The 24910-nt window shown below is 49.7% G+C and overlaps 1 protein-coding gene across 13 annotated transcripts in view; it reads right to left on the bottom strand.

Annotated features, from left to right (window-relative positions):
• Positions 1-24093, bottom strand: part of ARHGEF7 (Rho guanine nucleotide exchange factor 7) — a 169318-nt gene extending 145225 nt beyond the window's left edge. For 4 of the 13 annotated variants that reach the window (XR_012327788.1, XR_012327787.1, XR_012327789.1 and 1 more), the window contains exon 1: positions 23755-24090. Coding sequence is in view for 8 of the 13 variants with exons in the window: in XM_073795412.1 (XP_073651513.1) it covers positions 23755-23919 (165 nt within the window). In the remaining 5 variants the exon portion in view is untranslated. Of the gene's footprint in view, positions 1-23754 lie in introns of all 13 variants that reach the window. The other 9 variants (XR_012327786.1, XM_073795413.1, XM_073795417.1 and 6 more) reach the window with 6 other exon arrangements.
• Positions 24094-24910: the final 817 nt, after the last annotated feature.

Raw genomic sequence — 24910 nt, 5'->3', positions numbered from 1 at the left:
AGGATCTAATTGTTATGATTTCTTTCTGAATTGAGTCAATACAGCTATTGTGAGTTCACAAATGATGGAAACATGTTACAGTTCTTGATAAAAATTATTAAATATAAAATGCAAATTTTATTTGGAAATATATATCTTCATGAGATGTATAGGGTTTTTTTTTAATTAGTTCATTAACTAACATGTTCATTAATTAACATGGATAATCATCACTTACTGCTGGAAAGAGATACGGACCAGCGCCAATTCTATTCCTATCTTGGGGTTTTTTTAATGCAAAAACTGAGAAACCTTGTTCATAAAAATAAGCACATGGAAATGGAAAGGAGTTTTGTTAGAATGCCTCTTTGAAGCCTTCTGAGTTACATAGCCAAAGTCCAGATATAATCTGTCATAAATAAAAACTTAAAATCATCAGCCAACAGCTTGATTGGGGTCTCCTTCAATTTCTGTGAAAGCTAAGAAGTACAACCCTGAGCTGCAACATGCAGTCATCAGAGTCACTCCCCTCCCAGCACCGGCACCCTTTGTGACAGCTGGGAGGCCTTCCACCTGGCAGCGTGCACCTCGGGAAGACAACAAAGGGTGAAGTAGGAGAAGGCCATTGTGAAAGGGGAGGTGGGACAGTCGGACCAGTGTGATGCTCTCCTTGCTCAGAGACAGCTGCTCTGGCTCCTTGGTTTTAGTTGAGCATGGATGCAAGCTGAGGACCTAGAAATGGAAATGGATTCCCTTAAAACTATCCTGAACTTTACCTAAAGCAACATACCTGTTTGGAGAACTGTAATGTAAAAGAGTCAAAACTTTATAGTAAGTAGTTCCTAACTGTAACACACATACTGACTGTGAACAAGCCACTTGACCCCTCTATGTCTACACCTCTGTCTCCAGTTTAAGGCTGACACGTTCAGCGTTTGTCAACAGGGCTGTTGGGAGGATCAGATGCATAATAAATTGGTCCGACAATATTGAACCTAGACTCCTGCCAGGTCATGTGATGAGCACTGTGACTGCAAAGAAGAGGGGGGCACAGCCCCTGCCCTCGGTGAGGAAGAACTGCTCACAGTGTGGCAAGTGCAGCCACACAGGTGTATGCTCAGGACCCTGGAGGCACAGACAGGGCAGGCCAGAGGCTTAGCCACCCCAAACAGTGACAACCGAGTTGGGGACGAAAGGGTAAAGAGGCAGATGGGACTGCATTATCAAGGGTGTGACACTTGAAAAGTCCATCATGTTTTCAAGGGTGGTGAATAATCAGGGCAACTGAGATCATGGGTGAAGCTGCAATGGAAAAAAATGCATTGGAGCGATGATGATACAAAAGGAGATATTTAAAAGCTCCCCCTCCCACCATATTTTGCTGAAGAAGCTGTATGAATGGTAAGTGAGCACATGAAAAAGTGTTGAGCATCATTAGTCATCAGGGAAATGCAAATTAAAAGCACAGATAACACTACCCACCCACCAGAGCAGTGAGATGGAAAAGGCTGACAGTATCAAGCGTTGGCAAGGATGGGAAGCAACTGGAGCTCCCACGCGTGACCGGTGGGAGTGTCAGGTGGTGCGCTTGGGAAACCGGCAGTTCCTTGCAAAGTTAAACATACCTAAGCCCCAGCAATTCCTCCCCTAGGTGTTTACCCAAGAGGGATGAAAACATACGGCCACAAAAAGCCGTGTTCGAGAATGTTTACAGCAGCTTTATTTACAGTCACCAGAGCCTTCAGAACCTGAAGGCGGGCTCCGCTCAGTGCATCTCCAGATGTGTTCAGAGAGGAGCTCTGGCCTCAGATGACCAACAGCTGCCCCATGTGCTTTCCAGAAATCCTCTCCCAAACTCGCCACGATAATAAACTCCAGGCTTTCCCGCCAAAACCTCTAATCAGGCAGAGGCATAGACAGCCCCCAAACCATTGTGATTTTCCTTTGAAATATGGCTTTTGTACTCAATATTTGGCAAGGGGTGTGTCTGACACTCTGAGAATTTGCTACAAACTAAATCACAAGGCAATGTTAAGGCCAGACTTCAGAGACCTCCGCAGCTGCCCAGCTCCCACCTTCTCAACTCCTTTCTACCACCCACTCCACGCCGGGGACAGCCAGCTCTACGCTCAGTCCAAATAAAGTGCCAACTAGAGGAGCTGCCTTCTCTCCAAGTCTGAAGGAGTTTAGAGTTTTAGTTTCCAAAACTGCTTGAGGAAGAAGAATCGGCAGTTCTAGCAAGCAAAGAATTAACATAGGTTCAGTGTTACTGCAACACTTAAGATGGAGAGTACAGAAAACCGCTGCAGCTTGTAACAGCTGGGAAACACTCAGCTGCTCAGGAGCCTAGTTCAGAAGTGGTGGCCTGAACTGGTGACTTCCCAGGGTGCCTCCATGTCCTTATCCCTGCCCTCATTTTGTAAATAGTCTCTTTGTTAAAGTCGCTTGAACCATTTCTGTTTAGCATGCCGTCTGTTTCCTGCTGGGACCCTAACCCAGTGAGCTTCCTGGTGGTACGGTTAAAAATAGAAAAAAGTGTCACAGCAAAAGATGAGAAACAATTTAGGGAAAGGATTAGCTCAATTACAGTCCTGCCACAGAACAGACCACCAGCCTACCACACAGCATTTAAAAAGAGTCAGCTTTATATACTGATATGTCACAACCTCCTGGTTACAGTAGGTGTGGGACAAGGAACATGGGGAACAGTATGCAGGACATGCTGCCTTAGTGTTTAAAGAAAAAAGCAAGAAGATGTGCCTGGGTGTTCAGGAATGCATGGCCTGGGACTTCCCTGGTGGCGCAGTGGTTAAGAATCCGCCTGCCAATGCAGGGGACACGGGTTCGATTCCTGGTCCGGGAATATCCCACATGCCGCGGAGCAACTAAGCCCGTGCGCCACAACTACTGAAGCCCGCATGCCTAGAGCCCATGCTCTGTAACAGGAGAAGCCACCACAATGAGAAGCCCGCACGCCACAACGAAGAGTAGCCCCCGCTCGCCACAACTAGAGAAAGCCCGCGTGCAGCAACAAAGACCCAACGCACCCAAAAATAAAATATAATAAAATAAATCTTAAAAATAATAAAAGAGATGCATGCCCTGTCTCTGGAAGCACATGCCGGATAACAGGGGCTGCCTCCAGGGAGAGGACCCGGGGCTTGGAGGACAGAGGGGGAGAAGGAAAACTTGCTTTGCACTCTGTACTTTTTGGTACCCTTTGAATTTTGTACCACATGAAAGTATTATTAAATAAATACATTTTTAAAAAGAACACTCCATTCTAATGTTCTCACAGGTCAAGGTGCCTCCCCATTAGAAAACAGTCCTCTTTGGAGAGCCCAGCTGTCAGTGTGTTGGGGTCCTCGTGAGGCAGATCTCCACCACGCCATGCCAATATGCAACACTATGCTTAAAATCCTAAATTCACCACCTAATAATTAGCACTGAATGTAATGACCTGGTAGCCATGGCTTTATTCTAACTAGAGTGCAGCCGTCTCCTGATCAGGGACCACACTTGTCCATAGCTCTCCGCTCACTCTGCAGCCAGAGGGTTTCAGGGGAGTAAAGGCAGAGGTCTGCAGAGCCCACTTGGAGGCTACGGGGCACCTCCTGCAAATCCATGGAAAACAGTGGCGCGTCCAGCAGGGAGCTCAAGGGCTTGGCAGCGAAACACCAGATAGTAAATTCGCTCCCGAAGTGCGTGGCCTGGGTTACAAGTAGTTTACTGGAAGACACTTCAGACACTTCAATAAAGTGCATTTTCCTTTGGCTTCCCTTCTTCATTATATCCCAAAGCCCAGCTCCTGTATGGATGCTATGGTCATCTGGGGGAAAATAAAGATGTCATCCATTAGTGTGGAGCTAGGCAAGCCATAAAGGGTGATCGGAAATAGGAATGCACTGAGTTCAGCCGTCCCAGACATGGGGGATGTCAGGGGCAGGCGGACCAGCAAGACTGCGTGGCTTAAATTAGCTCGGGTGTCCCCTGAGGCTCGGTTCCCACAAGCTCCAAAAGCACATTTTAAGTCCTTCAGAGATGGTGGCGACAGTCCCAAATTGATACCAATGCCAAAAATGGATTTTTTAAAATGTGGGCATAAGCTTTCACCAGACTACCTAGGTTAAATTTCTCCACTGCATTTGTGTTTTGCTCTCCCAGTAATGTTAGATCAAAACAGGTAGGTGTGTAGTAATCGTCAAATGAGAGCAGTCTTGAAAACAGCACATGCCCTGTGGTGGCTGTGATCCAGACACCTGGGACGCAGAGGTGCACGGGCCAGGCCGTCATTAATGTCTCGTGCCTTCCTTAAGCAGACGCCATTTCTTACACCTAGGAAGGATCTTGATACAGGGAAACAGGAGTACGAATTCCTAAGACAACTCAGATTGGGCCTTGTAATCAGAGATTTTTCTTAACTTAAAAATCAGAGATTTTTCTTAACTTAATTAACTTAACAAGTTTCACCTGTTCATATGGAATAATCATCCCTTTTTTCCTCTCATTCTCACGCTTTCAACCCAACGGAAACATGTGTAAATGTTGTAAATCTGAGCCACTGCTGACTTTCTTCTTAAGCTCAATTTCTGCAGTGTTTCTGGTCCTTTGACATCCATCTCCTCTCCTACTGAGCACATTTCAGAATGGCTACCGATGTCTTTGCCTGTGTCCATTGGTGGAAAAGCCTGTAGAGAGGCTTGTGGTCTCCGATGGGAGGGTGCCATGTACCTCTGCAGTGTCAGTGCAGCAGGTAGGGGCGAGAATACCCCCAGGAGAGGAGCCCCGCCCCCCATGAGCATGAGGCACTGGTGGCCGCAGGTCTCACGGGTCTGCTCTTTGCCTCACGGACAACCCAACCCCCTACCTTTGACCGAGACGCCTCAAGGGAGAATGTCAAGTCCTGTCCCCGCAGCCACTGCTGGGATTGCACCGATGAAACCTGTGTCCTCAGATGTCTGTGCGGGGCCTGTGTGGCCTGCCACCCCATTGGTTTACCTCGCTGTGCACGCTCCGCCCTTTCCCACGCAGTGAAGCCAGGGGCAGCAGTGGGAACTTCGGAGCAGCGCCCTGCCTCGTGCCTGACCAGCCCTCCCGGTGAAAGAACCCGTCTTTCATTTCTAAACAGCCCAAGAAGCTGCACTGAAGGCAAGTTAACGCCTCTGGGCCAGAAGACGGGACACTGACCACCTTGGAGAAAGTTCTGTTTTCACCCACACGTTAGCATGTGGGAGGCTTGAAGGCGCGCAGAGAGGGCTGGCTGACTTTGGAGAGAGGCTGGGAAGCGAAAAGGGAGCCTTCACCAGAGGAGGGAACGTGAATAAGGGGAGAGGAAAAAGCGGAGGACGCTCAGTGGCAAGTGTGCCTCTCTATAACTAGCAGCGAAGACCCTCCCCAGAGGGATCGGCAGGGGAAGCAGGCGACCACAGCTCGGAGCACTCGTGCTGTAAAAGCCTCTTGCGTGAAAGAAGCCAGTCGAGACTTCATATTAAGTGTGAGTAATAAAAAGGTGATAAGAAGCTCATTATCTCCCGAGCTCTTAAGTACCCGCAGAGTACCCGCTGAAACAGGGCCGTAGCTGTAAGATGTGGAGCAGTATGTAGTTCAAAACTACGTTTTCAAACGATCACTTAGAAAAACTGAGCTTCATTAGTTAAAGATAAGGCGGCCAATGCATACTCAGGAATTCTATTTCTTCCATACTACTATAGCTGGAACATCTCCCTGCACATTTGTAACTTGCCTGTCACATCACTCCTCTGCTCAAAACCCTCAAAAGCCCCCCATTTCACTCAGAGTAAAAGCCAAAGTCCTTTAAGAGAATAAAAGGTAAGACACAGACTGGACGAAAGTACTGCATTTGCAAAACACACATCCAATCACGGACTTTTATCTAAAACATACAAAGAACTACTAGAACTCAACAATAAGAAAACAGCCCAATGGAAAAATGGGCAAAAGACCTGAACAGTCTCCTTACCAAAGAAGATATACAGATGGCAAGGCCACTAAACATATGAAAAGATGCTCCACATCATATGTCATCAGGGAAATGCAAATTAAAAGAACAGTGAGACACTGCTGCACACCCATTAGAATGACACAAATCTGGACTTCCTTGGCAGTCCAGCAGTTAACGCTTCACCTTCCAGTCCAAGGGGTGTGGGTTTAATCCCTGGTTGGGGAGCTAAGAGCCCACATGCCCCGCGGCCAAAAAACCAAAACATAAAACAGAAGCAATATTGTAACAAGTTCAATAAAGACTTTAAAAATGGTCCACATCAAAAAAAAAAAAAAAAGAATGACACAAATCCAACACTGACAGCACCCAATGCTGGCAAGGACGTGGAGCAACAGGAACTCTCATCTGCTGCTGATGGGAATACACACTGGTCCACACCGTGGAAGAGACTTACTTATAAAACTAAACATCCTCTTATCATAAGGTCCAAAAATCTTGCTTCTTGGGTAAATTCGCTTTACCCAAATGAGTTGAAAACGTGTCCACGCAAAAACCTGAATACAAATGTTTATAGCAGCTTTATTCATAATTGCCCAAAGCTGGAAGTAATCAAGATGACCTTCAGTAGGCGAATGAACAAATAGACTGTGGTCGGTTCAGAAGATGGAAGATCATTCAGCAATAAAAGAAGATGAGCCACGAAAAGGCATGGAGGAGACTTCATGTTACTAAGTGAAAGAAGCCAATCTGAAAAGGCTACGCACCGTATGATTCCAACAATGTGACATCCCGGAAAAAGTAAAACTATGGCAACAGTAAAAAGATCAATGGTTGCCAGGGACTAGGGGAGAGGGCGGGATGAACAGGCAGAGCACAGAGAATTTTTAGGGCATCCTGTGTGACACTGTGATGACGGATACGTGTCATGTCCAAACCCACGGACTGCACAGCACAGAGTGAACCCTCATGTACATTATGGACTTTACTTAGTAATGTATCGGTACTGCTTCATCAACTGTAACAGGTGTCCCACACTAGCACAAGATGTTAATAATAGGGGAAAGTGGAGAGGGGTGGATGGAAATTCTGTGTACTTTCTGCTAAATTTTCTGGAAACCTAAAACTGCAAATAAAGTCTACTCGTTTATTTTTAAAGTCAAAGTCCTTATGATGGCTGAGCAGGCCCTGCACGGCCTGTTCCCTCGTTCCCTCCTTGACCTCATCATCAGCCAGCTGCTACTCTCCCCCAACTCACAGTGGCCTCTGCTGTTCCCAGAATTTGCCAGGCAGGCTCCTACCTCAGGACCTTTGCACCGCCTAGTCTCTCCACCTGAAATTCCCTTCTCCCCAATATTCACGTCACGCCTTGCTCACATACATCAAGTCTTTGTTCAAATGTCACTTCTCTGTAACGCCTACCCTACCTACCAGAAGTCAAACTGCAATGTCACCCTAATTGCTGGCATCCCCCCCATTTTTCTCCATAGCCCTATCACTGTCTAACATGCTATGCAATCTACTTGTGTACTATGTACGCGTCCCGAATACCTCCCTGTGCCGTGAAACATGTGCCCCACAGGCAGTCTGTTTGATGATTGTTACCTCTCAACACCTGGTACATACAAGCACTTAGTATATTATTGGTTCAGTGAATTAATGGTTTAATTAAGGACCTTTGCCTATGACACTAATTCAGTACCAGAATCACTTGGTTATAGCCACCGGAAGTGAAGGTGTGATGCTGACAGCACCTAGAACCAGAAAGTAATATAATTGGTCTCATATGAGAATTGAATATTTGAGACAGGAACTGTGCTGAAAAACACTTGGAAATATAATCACCGTAGACAAAACATTACAGAGACATAAAAGACGCTCTTGGGTTTTACCATAAACCCTAAGCCCTGTCTGTCACGGCTGACGGATGCATCCTGTTACCACCGGCTCCGTCTGAGGCCGGCCGCCCGGCTGCTGCCCAGCCCTCCGAGGACCGCCAGCTCGGCGTCCAGGGCTCCGTTTTCGCTCTGTGGGTATCAGGCGTCGGTCAGCCGGGCGCCGCTGAGAGCCAGCACTCTGGTTTCAGCGCCGTCTCCTGTCACTAAGGAAGATCGCTGCCTCGAAGCGGGGCTCCCGGAACCAGCTGGCTGGCTCCCCCAGGCCTCGGCTCCTGTCGGCGGCTGGCATGTTGTACAGCCGCCCACGAGACCTGCGTGGGGACAGGCTTGCCTTATGCCCGGGTCCTAAGTTTCACAAAGGGGCCGGAACAAGCTGATGAGGCCCTCTCGTGATTCTGACATTTCAGAGCTGAGAGACACACGGGGAGAGCGGGACAGGGAAAGCAGTGAGGAAGGGCGCCGCCAGAGCTGCCGCTTGTCCTTGGTCCGCTAGCTCGTCTCCCCGCGGCCTCGGGAGGCAGGCGCAGCGCTCACCGCATCCCCCTCCTTCAGCCTGCTTCCTCTCCGTCCCCAGGTTCTGTCCTCTCCACTCCACTTCCGAGCCCAGCTGGTGAGCTTTACTTCAGTTATTCTGTATTTCAGCTCTGTAATTTCCGTATGTTTCTTTTTCATAAGCCCTCTCTCTTTGCTGCGATCTCCTATTCTTCACTTGTCTCAAGAGAATCTGTAATTGTTTTTGAAGCCTTTTTATGATGGCGGCTTGAAAACCCTTGTCAGGTGATTCCAGACTCATTCACTGCGAGGAGACGGTCGCTGAAGCTCGTCTCCGCCACGACACCTAGAAAAGCAGGTCCTGTGACCAGACGTGGGTAGGGGTCTGGGAGGTTGCCAGAAACCATCTCTGTTTTCTCCGTATTCAGTGACAAAGTGAATTCTTAGTTGGCTACTGAATTGAACAGCATAGACTGGAATGAACTCAAGACGCACGTCCTCGGTGGCGGTGGAAGGCCAGCAAGCGCCACAGACCCTGCAGACCTGCGGAGAAGCGGGGCCCCAGTTTAAGGACCCTAGGCCCACGGCCCCTGGGAGCAGCAAGGGACGGAGGCACAGCTCAGCAGACCTACTCGCTGGACCCAGATGCCCCCCCCACCACAGCTCAGCAGTGCGGGTGACTTACCCCTCCCCCGAAAGCTGTAGTTTCAAAGAGAACCCTTACCCACAGGTAAGGGTTACCCACAGGTTACCCACAGCTTACCCACAGGTAAAGCTACCTTTTGGTAGCTTTTAGTGACTCATCATCTTATTTAGCTATAGTTCCTCCCAACCCTAATATGAATATTTCAAGGATTCCTCCTTAAGTGCCTCAACTTAAATAATACATTTATTAAATCTCATACAAGCCTCCTGAGCTTGGCCTCAATACGGATGGTGTTTCTCTTCTGTGTATTTTTTTAAATATGTATTTATTTGGCTGCACAGGGTCTTAGTGGCAGCACGTGGGATCTTTAGTTGCAGCGTGTGGGATCTCTTGAGTTGCGGCTGTGGGATCTAGATCCCTGACCAGGGATCGAACCCCGGGCCCCCTGCATTGGGAGTGTGGAGTCTTAGCCACTGGACCACCAGGGAAGTCCCTCTCTTCTGTTTTATGCAACAATTTTCTAGATGTAAAGAAACATGAGGAATCCCATTTTCCAGATAAACTCCAAGTGCCCCTTCCAATCCAAGGCAGGATTCGTTCCAGGCTCTCTACCTCCATGTTTCAATGCCCCAAAAGCCCACAGAGAAGCAGCATGGGGTCTGCTCTGTCCTGAACTAAAAGGCACTAGGTTAGGAAATTTCCCAAGCATGGGGGTGGGGGCCACATCCAGGTAGGCGAGCAGCCTGTGCTCACCTGTGGAAAAGCTCCCAGGTGACCACATCTCGGTCTCCTGTCTTCTTAAAGATGCACTGCCGTGCATGCAGTCTGGCTAGTCCCAGGTTACGGTAATCCTGGGCTGAGGAGCTCAGTGGGCCGTCAGAGGTGCTGAAATGTGTCCCCTGGACCAGCTGCATCAGCATGGCCTGCACACCTGTGAGAAACGCAGATCCTACCTGCACACCTGTGAGAAGCGCGGATCCTACCTGCACGCCTGTGAGAAACGCCGATCCTACCTGCACACCTGTGAGAAACGCCGATCCTACCTGCACGCCTGTGAGAAGCGCGGATCCTACCTGCACGCCTGTGAGAAACGCGGATCCTACCTGCACACCTGTGAGAAGCGCTGATCCTCAGCCCCAGCCAGACCTACAGAATCAGAGACTCCGGGCTGGAGTCCGGCAGTCTATTTTCACAAGCCGTCCAGGCGCATCTGGGCACACTCAAGTGTAAGAACCACATAACCACCTAAGCCAAAGGCACAAAGCGATGAAAAACCCATCATTACTTGAAAACAACTTGAAATGCAGGTACTGCTAACTCTGATATCAGGTAATTTCACTAACATTTTTACATAAAATTGTAAAAATTTTTATACAAAAAATTAATTGTTGGGCAGCTATGCCACTTCCAGCTGTAAGAAAAAGAAAACCATCCCAACCCAGAAATTTTCAAGCCATAAGCTCCTCAATGAGACAGAGAGAGAGAGAGAGAGAGAGAGAGAGAGAGAGAGAGAGAGAGAGAGAGAGAGACTTCTTCCTTCCCTACCCCTGCTCCCAATAATACTCTCCCCACCATCCTCTCAAAGAAGAAGGATTAAGGAGAAAAAATAACGGTGAGCTTCCATTCCCCACACGTGGAGACAGGCTGAATAGTGCGGGTTTTATTGCTTTGACTGGGAAAAACAATACCCAGAAGCTAAACACTGCTTACAGTTACTGTGGTTATTTAGGGACAATATTCCCGATAAACACTACTTGATTTACCTTTATCTCCCTTCTTTTATTATGATATGTAACTAATTGTGAGCATTTTCTAAATGAGAAAGAGAAAGCAAATCCCAGGAGAGATGTGTGTATACTCATAAAATTATAAAACAAATAGTCCTCAACTTGAACCTGAACTTTCTAAAACTTATACGTTGACATCCCTAAAAGGCCTTACCTCCATCCGATCTGGGCTTTCAAATGTCAGCGGCAAAACACAGAGACAGCCTAGAGCAGTAAGTTCTCAGCCACGTCCCCATCTTTACCTTTACAGCCATTCATGAATGTAAAATGAATCAAAGGGGGAAGTAAAGTGAATCAAAGGGGGAAGATTAAACACCTGACGTTAATTCATTTAAGACAAGACGGAAACCTCAGATGGCTCAGTCACCACTGTTTAGTCTCAACACACTCTGGACTTGAACACATGTTAAAACAGGTAGGAAATGAGGGAAAAAACACCATAGATATACTTCCCTGAAGCCACTGAAAGTAATAGAGTTTTCTAGAGTCTCCTTTATCAAGAAAAAAACAGCTGAAGGTCAACTTCCTCTTAACAAAATTTCCGAGTTCCTGAGCTCATGATGTGAAAACTCGCTGTAAATTCATACATCCCTGCGTCCAGCGGGCCCTCTGTGGGTGCCCAGCTGTCCCCCACTCTCTCACGCTCCACACTCTACTCCAACATTCTCTGCTCCCCACCTCCGTGTCCGCAGCTGCCTCCGTTCCAACACCCCCTCCCCAGCTCCTCTGTCTGTCCTGAGCTCACACTCCCCCCCTTTACCTGAGCACAGGCGCCCTTGCTAAGATCACAAATGACTGGGTTGAGCGCTCAGCCAGGCCTGCCCAGCACAGTCCAGGCGTGCCCGCTGTCCCAGGATGACCAGTGACAGAGCCCTCTTCCCTTCAAGCACACTGCCAACGCTTTTTGGGTGTGGGGTTTGGAAGCCCACTCCCTTGGCCTCTTGCAGTCTACTGGACATCCTCCTCCACTGACTTCAGGTCACCACACTCCCCCCCGGACTTAACCACCACCTTCCTCAGCCCCTCAGGCTCATCCGCATTGCCTGGCCAGCCACGTCTGAGTCCCCAAGGCCTTCTGGAGTTCTCACCTATAATTTCCCCTTGGGAAACCTCACCACCCCACACTTGCATTCACATCTCTATGGTATCACTCCCAAATTTATACCCAGCCCAAATGTCCTCTCTGAGCTCCAGTTCAGCACCCTCAGCACTGAATCCATTCATGACCTTCTTGTTCCAAGCCTAGGCCCCAGGCCAGGCTCCCACTCACACAGGTGACTCTGCCAGCCATCCCGGTGCGCAGCCAGAATCCCGGGAGTTACCGTGGACCCACCATGGAGCCCCACTGACTGCCTTCCCTCACCCTCTCCCCCGCCATCTTCGTGGTGTTTGCAGCACGGTGTCCATCCCAATCCCAGCTCCCGCTGGCTCTCAACGGACCACAGTAAGAACTTAATAACGCTCTTCTCCGCATCCGTTCTGGGCCCCATCTGACCCATTTCCCACGCTGGGAAGTTTGGAGTATTGTTTTCAAAATCTGCAACTGATCACATCATCCTTCCCTTTAAAACTCTGAAAAATCTTTAAAACCCAAAGTCACTCAACGTCCTGTGGGGCCTGGCGCGTGGCTCTCTCTCCAGGAGCACTTGAGCTCTCCCTCGGTCTCAGCACTGTGGCTACCCAGAAGTCCCCCACTGCTCCTCTAATTACACACCCCCTCTACTCACGCCAGAGCCCACTCATGTACTGCTTCTGGAGGAGACCTTCCCTAAGACACCACCTGTCCCATCTGCCAGGGGTAAATCAGCTTCCTCTGCTACACACTTTGAGAAATCTGTTCCTTGCCTTCAGAGCATGTATCTCAATTTGTAAAGCAAATTCAAACAGTATCTTTAACGTGCTTCTCCTTCACTAGATGGTACGCGAGTCTATTTTTGTTAATCATTAAGTGTCCCAGCGCAATCCTTGAACCACAGTAGACACCTGATACAGATTTGATGAGAAGATAGACAGATAAATAAGTGAGCTCTTGGGCAAGGAGGCTAAGTATACTTGCACTTTAAAATTCCGTACACGTTTTCTGAACAATCAGGTTCAGAAGTGGAGGGCTGGCAGTAAAATGAATTAAAGCTCCACTCTGTGCAACATGCAGGGTGAAACTGTCACGTAACACACACTGAGATGTGATCCACATACAGTAAACTGCTCATACTTAGTGTACAGTTGGAGCAGTTGCAACACATGTGCACTTGTGAAACCATCACCAGAATCAAGGTAATGAACACCCCTACCCTCCAAAGGACTCCTTGTGCCCTCAGCGTGTCTCTATGCAAGCACTGGTCTACCTTCTGTCACTACAGATGATGATGGCTTTTTTTGTAGAATTTTACATAAGGGGAATCATACAGTATCATACAGTATGAACTTTTTTCTAGCTTCTTTACTCAGCATAATTTTTACCCACGCTATAGCATATTCCCTTTTATTGCTGAGTAGTATTCTGTGGAAATACAATACTTTGTTTATCCATATACCAGCTGAAAATATCTGGGTTGTGTCTAGTTTGTGGCTATTTAAAAAGAAAGTCCCATTTTCTTGGGTAAACACCTAGAAATGGAATTGCTAAATCATTTGGTTGATGTGTATCTAATATTTCAAGAAACACCATTTTCTAAAGCGCCTGTACAATTTTCATTCACATCAGCAGTGGATGAGAGTCCCAGCCCATCCACATCCTTGCCGACACGTGGTAGGATCAATCTTTTCAGTTTTAGCTGTTCCAATAGGTGTGTGTAGTGGTATCTCACTGTGGTTTTAATTTAATTTCCCTAGTGACTAATAACGTCGAGCATCTTTTCATGTGCCTGTCATCTGTATATCTCCTTTGGTGAAGTATCTGCTCAAAACGTTTGCCCATTTTTTAAATTGACTGTTTCCTTATTATTGAGTCTTGAGAGTTCCTTATACATTCTGGATATAAGTCTTACTTGGTAGAATTCACCAGTTAGGCCATCTGGCCTGGAATTTTCTTTATGAGAAGCTTTTAAACTACAAGTTTAAATTTTGTAATAGATACAGGGCTACTGAAGTTATCCGTTTCTTCTTGAACGAGCTTTGGTAGTCTGTGTCTTCCATGGAAATTGTACTTTTCATCTAAGATATAGACTGTATCGGCGTAAAAACGTTCATAATATCCCGTTATTACCCTATAAATAACTGTAGAATCTATAGTGATTCTCCACATTGGTCATTTGTGTCTTCTCTCTATTTTTCCTGACCAGTTTAAGAGGCCCATCAACTTTATTGATTTTTCTCAGAGGACCAAGCTCTTGGTTTTGTTGGTTTTCTCTAGTAATTTTCTGTTTTCCACGTCACCCATTCCCATTCTGTCCTTTATTGTTCTCTTTTGTCTATTAGTTGCTGTGGGTTTAATTTTGCCCATATTTTTCTATCTTCCTAAGGTAGAAGCTCTATTACAGCCAACAAAAGACTTAAATCATATGCGGAGTGAGTTCTCTCTCACTCCCAGAATATCGTTTTAACTAACAATTTATAATCAGGGTGCTTAAGACTCACACCCAGGTTTCCCTGGTGGCGCAGTGGTTGAGAGTCCGCCTGCCGATGCAGGGGACACGGGTTCGTGCCCCGGCCCGGGAAGATCCCATGTGCCACAGAGTGGCTGGGCCTGTGAGCCATGGCCGCTGAGCCTGCGCGTCCAGAGCCTGTGCTCTGCGTCCGGAGCCTGTGCTCCGCAAGGGGAGAGGCCACAGCGGTGACAGGCCCGCGTACCGCAAAAAAAAAAAAAAAAGACTCACACCCAAAAAAATATAGTTACTGTTAGTTATTTGAAGAACCAGCCTTGGCTCACTGACATGGCAGTTACTTGAATTCAATCTAAGTAAATGTGCTTGGCCAGAGGTCAGAGGAAGGAGAAACAAACTCTTCTTCTCCATCTCTCATCCACTGATTAAGTCTGGGAGACACTCAGTTCCAGTCTCTCATCACTTAAAAGCAAGGCTTAAAAGTGTGGTACTTTCTGGAAGCTTAACCTTTGACACAAGGCTGTCGAGAATTTAACCCCATTCTATTTATGGAGCTTGTTTTCAAAAGAAACAAAAATGCCTTAACAAATAAGAGAACTGAGACCAGAAAATTTCATGTTTCCGTGGGAAGAAATCTGTTACCAGCACCAATGTCATATGAGCATCGTTGAACAAGGCAATTTCTCCAGCACCACAGAAAGATCGCCTGAAGAAGATTCCATGTGTTCCCACGCCTCTTACACCTCCTGAGAGCAAGGAACAGAGGCTATGGGCCAGGATGATCTCTCTGAAACTCCTAATTTTCTGTCAAAACCCCTCTAACTTTCTTTTGTAAAGTGAATGACAGTCATAAGCTTTTGGCATGCGTTCAGAAAGTAACAGGCTTTTTCAGATAATCTGTATTCCTGACAAAAGACTTCTGAACAAATTTGCTAACTTCAGATGGAACTTAAAAGTCTCTTATGAACTTAAACTGTCTCAAGCACAGGAAATCAGTGGGAAAGTGTCTTCCTGGCAGAAGCATAGCAGCGAGACACTCAGAACTGAGGGAGAAAGGCCACCACGGGCCAGGGTGTTTACAAATAACCCAAACCAGACTGTTCTAAGGATTTTTGTTAGACTGCTAAAAAATCATGCTGCCAGGGCTTCCCTGGTGGCGCAGTGGTTGAGAGTCCGCCTGCCGATGCAGGGGACACGGGTTCGTGCCCCGGTCCGGGAAGATCCCACATGCCGTGGAGTGGCTGGGCCCGTGAGCCATGGCCGCTGAGCCTGCGCGTTCGGAGCCTGTGCTCCGCAACGGGAGAGGCCACAAGAGTGAGAGGCCCGCGTACCGCAAAAAAAAAAAAAAAAAAAAAAAAAAAATCATGCTGCCAGAGCATGACTTCACTGCCAGAAACTGCGACTTCAAAGCAAACTTGGAAATGAGGATTCCCATTTTAAACTAAAACTAGATAGAAACTGGAAGAGGTTTCAAGTGCTACACTTTTTCTGGCGCTGAATTACATTCACCTTCTTTAAAGAAAAGATAGGAACTTTATCGGTCCCTTTAAAAAAAGCTGCTCTAAGTGTAATAATAATTAAAATTACGCACAAAACACCACTTCCGTTCTCCAGACTTGCACCGTGTCTACTGCCACGGTGAGGCTGCAGGACAGGCAGCCACGAAACCTCAGTGGCAGCTGAAGTGAGCTTGCGTTTTGTCTGTGGGCTGCAGGTCCACCGGGCAGCGCTGGGCTCACCTGAGCTCGCTCACGCAGCAGTGAACTCTGATCCGGGTAGCAGCTCTGCCGACCTTGGCTAGCCTCTCTCACAATTGGGGTTGGTGGGCTGCGGGTGGGTCCAGGAGGCCTCGGCACGGACAGTTGAGCTCTCTGCCTTGTGGTCTTGCATCCCTCAGCATCTGGGGCCCGGGCTGGTCCTCAGGGTGGAAGCAGGGTCTGAGAGAGCATGGAAACACACAAGGCCTCTTCAGGCCTGGGCTAGCAAGTAGCACTTGTCACTTCTTTTTTGTTTTTAATTAATTTTTTTGGTTGTGCCGGGTCTTAGTTGTGGTAGGCGGGCTCCTTAGTTGTGGCTCCAGGGCTCCTTAGTTGCAGCATGCATGTGGGATCTAGCTCCCTGACCAGGGATCAAATCTGGGCCCCCTGCATTGGGAGCACGGAGTCTTATCCACTGTGCCACCAGGGAAGTCCCACACCTGTCATTTCTGCCACGTCCCATTGGCCAGAACAAGTCAAGGTCAGCTCAGATGCAAGAAGTGAGGAAACAGGCTTCACCTCTCAATGGGAAGAGCTGCAGTGTCACGCTACAAGGGCATGGCTACAGGGAGGATGGAGAATTGGGGCCACCTCCATAAACTACCACAACCTTCCTCTAATCTGCTGTGTACCCTAGGAGGCTCACCTCCATAGAGGCTCACCTTTATGCACCACGCCCCAGAGCCTTCCCCCAGCACTGTCCTGGAGACACCATGCACTTAGACTACAGTGTGAATGACTCTCCCTAGACTGTGCAGTGCACAACTTACACAGCCATATGGTGCTGCCCTCAGTGAACCCAATGATGAGTTTGGGCTGCGTGACGTCTTGAGTATTCCTTCCACTGAGAATTCACAAATGCTTTACACTTCAGACCCGGCGGCTTCTCTTACGACTTGACTGAAAAGTCAGTACAGAACACATGTATGTGTGTGCATGTGTTTCCGTGTATATGACGCGTACAGGTTGCACACAGTAGGTGATAAATACATCCGTTAGATTGAACTATTTTGAAAAACTGTGTTGGAAATGTGTAAACGTCCCCACCCTATCTCCCTGCCTTTAGACTACAGCAGACACAGCACACTATCCCACAGAAGCAAGGCTGAGAACTACCAGACTGGTTCATAAAACTTTAAAACTTCAGAGCTAACATTAGAAATATAAAAACATCGGGAAACAAATTCTCCTAACCTCAGTTGGTAGAATTGAAGAAGGGGGGGGAAAGTCAGAAGTCGAACCCAGGATACACAGGGCCCAGGGGTGGCCCCAACACCCTCCCTCTGCAGACACAGGGCGGGCTGGTGGGCCCTCACTGCCCATCTGTGACTCCTGGCCCTTCCCGTGTGTGAAACTCTATCTACACGAAACCTGAGCCCGCAGCTTGGCCCTCTGGCCCCGCAAGCCAGCAGCTGCGTGCGCTCAGCAGAGGGCTCAGGAAGCCACATTCCGTGTTCCCACCACCCCAGACGATGGTAGTCTGGGAGGGTGGGAAGGGAGGGGCCACCAGCCCGCTGAGGTTGCAAGAATCTGCCCAGTTGTGAGAAGAAGGAAATATTCCAGGATTCGAGTAGCGTTCCGGTTCAGATCCGGGCTTAGAGTTTTCCTGGACATAGCAGGAGAAGTTTTCCGTGTTGATCCATAAAATAATAATAACTTCCATCTATGAGGACCTGTTCTGTGCCCAGCACTGCACAAAACCCCTCACATCTACTTGTTTACCCTCATAATGACCCTACTGCCCCAATAGGCCATTCCCTCCAGACAGGAATCATTAATCTTATTTTTAGGAGGAGGCAACTGAGAGAAGTGAGGCAGGTTGCCCAAGGTCACACAGCAACTGGATGACTCTGGAGCACATACTGGGACCACCCCATTTTACAGTGGCCCCGGGGGGGGCGGCCAGTGGGTCTTAGGGACCGCTAAACCTCCCAGCCCCCCCATGCTGCCCGTGGCGGAGGTGAGTGCCCAGAGGGAGGGTGTGCCTTTTGCCACCTTCTACCAACAGTGACAGACTCATGGGCGACTCCGGCTCCCATGTGATTCCAGTCCAAAAGTCTAGAGACAGCCCTACCAAAAAATTTATTATACACACACACACAGTATTGTTTCAGATCTTGGTTTAGATAGATTCCCAGTAAATGCAGAGTAATCCCTGAAGCAGGAACCAGCCCTGACTTAGCGCAGGGCGGTGCCCAGCAGGTGCTCCCTAAGGCAGCCCGAAAGGTCCCCAACCAGGGCAGCAGGCACACCTGGGCGGAGCCTTCCACCCTGAGCCAGCTGGGGGCCCGGGCTCGGCACACTGCTGGTCTCAGTGTCTTCACCTGTGACACGGGGAGACCCGGGAGGACAGCGGGACAGCAGTTTAGCACGGTGCCGGCAGCTCAGGGCGCCCACGGTTGTTTCTTTAAAAGAGAAGTAACTAAAGGCGGGCAGTGCTCAAAGAAATGAGGGAAGAAGGCCACGACGGGTGTCACTTCTATTAATAGAATGCGGTCCTGGGAGAGCACAGACGCTGAGTCCTCCCACCGGAGAGCTCCCAGAGGCAGCTGCCCCTGATGAAAGGCCATCCTGCAGCCCTTCCCCCAGCGTCCTGCCCTGCAAGCCCAAGTCACCCTGGGCGCGCGCGTGCGCGCGTGTGTGTGTGTGTGCGTGCACGTGCGTGTGCGTGCGGGGGTTGTGTGTGTGTGTGTGTGCGTGCACGCGTGTGTGTGTGAGTGCGCACGGGTGTGTGTGTGCGTGCGTGCCAGCGTCCACACCATAGCACTTCCAGCGTGGCTCTCGGGAGATCTCTGGAGGTAGTCCCGATTTAAATTGATTTTAGGTGGGGTTGTTCTGAATGAGCCCGCAAATGCAGTTACATGGGGCCTAAAACCCAAACAAGAATCACCCTGGTGCAGGGTCAAGATGGTACTTGGAAGTCACGTGCTTCAAAGGCAGATGTTCATCATGACAAAATGAGCCATTCTGAAACCTTAAGCAGTTTCATTAGAAGCACCTTAGTACAGCCAATAATTCAGTTTGCAAACTTTAAAGAAGCCTCCTTAAAAAACACAGGAGGTCACGTGTTCTATAACTTTTCCCCCTGCGGGCTTCACCCGCGCTGCTGAGCAGGTATTTACGGCAGCTACAGGGCAGGGCGCCGGCTTCCAAACCGGCTGGTCCTGAGTGAGGCCTCACACACCACACTGCCGTTGCTGACCACGTCCTTCTCAGGGCCGAAGGGCCTAGAAAAGGCAAACTGCTCTCAGCGGACACTCAGAACTGCTGTCCGACGGCCACTGGGACTTCTCTTCCACCCCACCCCGCCCAGCCCCAGAATCCTAGGACAGAGCAGAAAGCAAGTCAGGAATCAATTAGGAAAAAGCAGTTTCTCCTTCCCGTGCTGCATCAGAATTCACTGCTTTTCTGCAAGTCTGCGGAAGATCAGCGAGGACTGCCAGATCACAGTTTGGGGAAATACACACCATATTCTAATCCACGTGTCAGAAAAATCAGCGGAGGTTGGGCAGCCCAGACGCAGGTCCCTCCAAGGCCTTCGTTCCTCAGCGCCCGTTCCCTCTGCCTGACATCCTGACATCCTGACATCCTGACTTTTGAGTTCCTTCTGCCCCACGCTGCTTGGGTTTTTTTTGGGTTTTTTTTGAGATTTTGAATTTTATTTATTTTTTATACAGCAGGTTCTTCTTAGTTATCTATTTACACATATGAGTGGATACATGTCGATCCCAATCTCCCAATTCATCCACCACCACCCCCCCCGACCACTTTCCCCGCTTGGTGTCCATACGTTTGTCCTCTACATCTGTGTCTCTATTTCTACTGCTCTTGTTTTTATAGTTACGTTTTCTCCTGGACGCTTAAGAACTTGTTATTCAGTCTTTTTATCTCCAACAGCGCTTTGCACCCTGCAGACAGGTAGACACTTAATAAGTTGGTTTGGTTCCAACGTATCATCCGACCTGTTATGGGTTGGACTGTGACCCCCTGCAATTCACATGTTCAAGCCCTAGGCCCCAGGGCTGCTGAACGTGATCTTATTTGGAAACAAGGTCATTGCCGATGTAATCAGTTGAGGTCACACTGGGGGAGGGAGGCCCTAATCCAGTGACTGGTGTCCTTATAATAAAGGGAGTTTGGACACAGAAGAGACCCCAGGAGACGCCATGGGAAGACTGGACTTGAGCTGCCCCAAGCCAGGAACCTCGAGAGGCCTCGGGGAGGCCGGGACAGACCCTCCCCACCCCTGCAGAGGGGCGGCCCTGCCCACACCGCCATCCGGGACTTGTGTCCCCAGGGTGTGAGAGAATGGAGTTCTGTGTTGAAGTGCCTGGTCTGTAGTACTTTGTTACAGCAACCCTAGGAAGCTAAAACACAGCCAACAGCTTAAACCCGTCTGAACACACGCGCACACCCAGGGCATCTAGCAGGGCCAGAGGGCAGCACCTGATCTGTGCGTTGCACAAACACTGACAGATGGAGTGTCTCCTGGGCAGCATTTTACGGGTTACGGTGTGCTCTGTTATCCTGGGCAAAGAGAGAGCGAACCAGGTTCCTTGAGTGTTTCGTGGTGAACCAAGAAACTTCATCTGCTGCAGTTACACGTAAAATTAAAGCAGCCTTGGGAATTCCCTGGCCGTCCAGTGGCTGGGACTCGGCTCTTTCACCGCCATGGGCCCGGGTTCAGTCCCTGGTCGGGGAACTAAGATCCCGCAAGCCACGTGGTGTGGCCGATAACTGACTGACTGACTAACTAACTAAATCAAGCAGCCTTTCATGACTTCCATCATCTGAATGTGTCTTCCTAGTCTTAAGGAAGTTGCAGAGGATGGAACATGACTGCCCCTCAAGTTCACCCTCTCTGACTAAGTAGCCCAGGGATGTTTAAAGTGTTAACTCACGAGCTCAGGGCTCACACGCCTCCCCGGAGTCTCCAGCCTTCGTGTGTTTCTCATCACAGGAGGAATGACGGAAGCAAACAGCGTGGGCAGGTCGGCAAAACATCCTGGCCACTACTAGACAAAATCAAAGCAGCGGAGCCTCATACACGAAGATTCAGGAGACCTTGTAACACCCATTTTTCTCTCCCCTACGGCAGAGAACGTATCAGAACACAGCGTTGGCGATAACTCAATGTGTCTCTTTTCACAGCCCCTCTCGTCCCTGGCTGACCTTCCACCTAAAGAAAAGCAGGCTGTGCGAGGGGAACCTCAACAGAAGCACGAGGGGAACCTCCACAGAATGCTTTTTAAAATGAGCAGAACAATCTGAACTGAAACGAACCTGCCCTTCATTCTTCACCCTCTTCGCTGGCCCTAAAACAGAACAAACCAACAGAATGCATGAAACACACTACGACATGTTTTCTTAATAAAAGGCACATGGGAAACCCAAGCCACCTCGACACTTTTCTCCATTCTGCACTATGCTATCGCCGGCCGAATGGGTCGTGTTACATTTTGTGAATTTGCAAAAGTTAAGCTGCAGGCTGCTTACATCCCATTAATCAGTCTTCTGTGTGTTCACGTAGCAAACTGGGGTCAAGTTAAGAGCCTTTCAATTCCATGTGAATACTCGGTGAAGTTCCCAAATGTTCCTTTTTAAGGAAAAACGTCCTCAGACTAACATTCCCACATTCGGTGAAGGCTGTTCAGCGTGTGAGCTCTCTGGCAGACGTCATTCAGTGTGCACGCAGACATCGGAAAGTTCAACTAAATAACTCTTCTTGGGAAATGGAAAATGCTCGTGACATTTCTAAAACCCAGGGTTTCCAGAGGTGGAGAATGGCTAACAGTTTACTGCCCAAACCTACATTCATACCACAGAGAATCGGTAGCTCTGTCTCTAATTTGCTACTTTGACGTTGAACTTTCACTGTGACTGTGTCCCTCTAAACAAACCAGTTGGGGCCCGGGGGGAATAAAAGGGTAGTTACGCTATAAGAAGTTTCAAATGACCACAGTTTTAGAACATGTTGGGTTGTTTCAGTTTGGCTTCTGCAAATTAAACATGTTAATCATTCCTCTCTTTGTTGTTTCCGAGATGAAAGGAATGCTACAGTTTTCTAAGAAAATCTTTCTACATTTAAAAGAAAGTGATTATTGAAGTCTGCCGGTCAGTATGAATGCAGTTAATATGCCAAGTAACATATGCATTGATAATGACATGTTTTTATCAAACAGCCTCCGAAGTTTCTTAAAGCTTCACTTTTAGAAATGGAAGTCTTTCACATAAGCCTATTTTGGTAAACTTAGCATGCATTTTCAATGCCTTTCAACATCTGTCTTTTATTACCAGAGGTCCTGATATCCAGATGACAGCGGAGTATTCTGAGCGCCTGGAAAGATAGAGCTGCTCCTTATTCTTGTCTTAAATCATAATTTTATTGTGACATCAGGTTCATTTAGAAGCAACATTTTTATCTCCTGGACAGACAGGCAGCTGTTCACTCTAAAATGCAGGTTCTGTTTTCATAAATATGTTCCTAAAACTAGTAGGCGTACACAATTCATATTAAATAAAATCTTTTCTGACCTTTTAAATGTAGTGCCAGAACATGGGCAACTTAAAAGTTTAAACAGTTTACTTTTTAAAGTCACCTAATTAACATTTTATTATTAGCAAATTGATACTGTGCGTTTCGGGCCAATACACCCCATTTAAAAAATTAAATAGTTTTTCCTAATTATGCTGCACTTTAATTTCTACAGTTAACACCATTTAAGTAATTGTTGATCCTAAGATTATGTACTGGCAAAAAAACTGGGATAAGACTGTAGTGTCTTTGAATACAGGGATCCACCGTTTTAAAAAGCGCTCTCTCCACTCGCCCCTGCTTTGTCAGCTGAGCCAGAGGAAAGCAAACTTGAATCACTCAGGAGTTGCAGCCAGGGTTCACCCTCCAGCCCCGAGGAAACCACAAGTCACGAAGAGGAGAAGCAGGGTCTGTAGGACTAGGGATTCTGTTCAAAATCAGGTACGAACCTGAAACTGAAATCTAGGACTTTAAGCCAGGCTTGAAGTATGCCAGGGTTTTCCAACCCTGTGTCTGCCATCCTTTGAGCTTGGAGACATGAGCATTCTTTCATGGGGAGGGCAGTAAATCATTTCACAACCCAGCCCTCAGCTACTGATACATGCATCCTTTAAAAATGCATAGCAATTGGTCCATTAAACAGAGGGCGAAACTCTCGTACGATACCACCAACAAAAGCTGTTCAAACAAAGCCTGGGAGGACGCTTTGCACGGCGGTTTTCTGCTCAGGTCACAGAGAGGGGCGATTCCTCCTTCGGGCGGGGCAGAGCGGAGCTCCCCGTCCCTCCCGGCCTCCCCGGGGCCGTTCCCCTTGAACGCGGCTCGGACCCCTCCCCAGCCGGCCCCGCACACAATGGCGCCCCGAGCGGGATCCCGCCACCGGGTCCTCGCGCCAACAGCGCGCCCCCCGCGCGGGCCGCGTTCCCGGGTCCGCGCACAAAGGAGGCGCGTGGGCTCCTCCGCGCCCCGCGCTCTCCCGGCCCGCGCGGCCACCAGGTGCCGGCGCCAGCGACCCCGCGCCCGAGCGCCTCCGCGCATCCCGGGCCGCGGCGGGGGCAAGGTGGGGCGCGGGGCCTCCAGCCGCCCGCGGCGCCCGCCGCCGGGCCTCCCAACGCCCCGGGCCTGGCCGCCGCGGGGGCACGGGCCGGGGGGCACTCACTTTCTCGATGGTCCCGGGCAGCAGGCGCTCCAGCAGCCTGCAGAGGACCACCCCATCCTTCAGAGACGCCTGCAGGAAGCCCTCCGGGTCCGAGATGGTTTTCTTGGGCGACTCCAGCACCCCCAAGGTAATGAGCCACGTAACGGTCTGCTCGGCGGAATTCATAGCGGCGGCGCGCCCGGCCTCCCCGCGCCGCGAGCCCGTCTCGGCGCCGTTCACCTCGGAGCGGCCGCGGCCCGGCCGGCTGCGCCCACCGCCCCCTCCTCCTGCTCGCCCATGGAGAGGCCGGCGACGGCGATTGGCTCGGGCGGCGCCGCGGTCCGGCCGGCTCGCGCTCCCTCGCGTGCGTCCTGGCCGACTGTCAAGTGCCTTTTCATTAGATGCACATGAACCTGCGGCGGCCGCCCGGCGCCGCCCCCGCCGCCGCCTCCCGGCTCCCAGCCGCTGCCGCCGATGACATCACCGAGAGGAGAAGAAAGACGCCGCGCTGGAGCGGCCCCGGGCCTCCCGGACCCCGACCCCCGGCCGCCCCGGCACCCGGCGGCCGCACACGCGCCCCCGCGCTCGGGCCCGCCGCCGTGCGCCCTCCGCGCCCCGGCCGGCTGTGCGCGCGCGTCCCCACCTGCGCCGCCGGGTGCCGGGCCCCCGCCCCAAGGGCCCGATGACCTCCAGCAGGCGACAGCCCGCCGGCCGGGAGGGCTCTACGGGCCTCCCAACCCGCGGGCCGCGCGCGCCCTTAACGGATGGCGCCTGGCTGGGCCCAAGCGCAGCCCCCTGGGACGCGAGCGCCCGGCCAGGCTCTTCTCGTTGTCCTGTCCCTTCTGCTTCCTTCTTCCCTCCTTGGAAGACTTGGAATCCTTTCCTTGTATTCTTAATTCATGAGTGTTTAAATTATTAAGTGCTTCCCAGAATGCTCTTTTTATTTTTGCCGGTTTTATTTCAAGAGGTAGGGGGTGAGGGGAGCTGCAAACGAGACGCTTGCTTCTCTCCGCTACCTTGCAAGCCAATAATTACAGAACACGGTGATAATTAAGTCTGTAACCAGATGGGTCTAATTCGGGGAGGAATTGATTTTCCTGATACTGCTGCGATCCGTGGGGACGTGGACGCCCCGGAGCGCGGCGTGGCCAGTGTCACGTGTGCCCCCTGCCGGGAG

This window comes from Tursiops truncatus, chromosome 18 (assembly GCF_011762595.2).
Source record: "Tursiops truncatus isolate mTurTru1 chromosome 18, mTurTru1.mat.Y, whole genome shotgun sequence".
Classification (NCBI taxonomy): domain Eukaryota; kingdom Metazoa; phylum Chordata; class Mammalia; order Artiodactyla; family Delphinidae; genus Tursiops; species Tursiops truncatus.
This window is presented reverse-complemented; position numbering and strand designations above follow the sequence as displayed.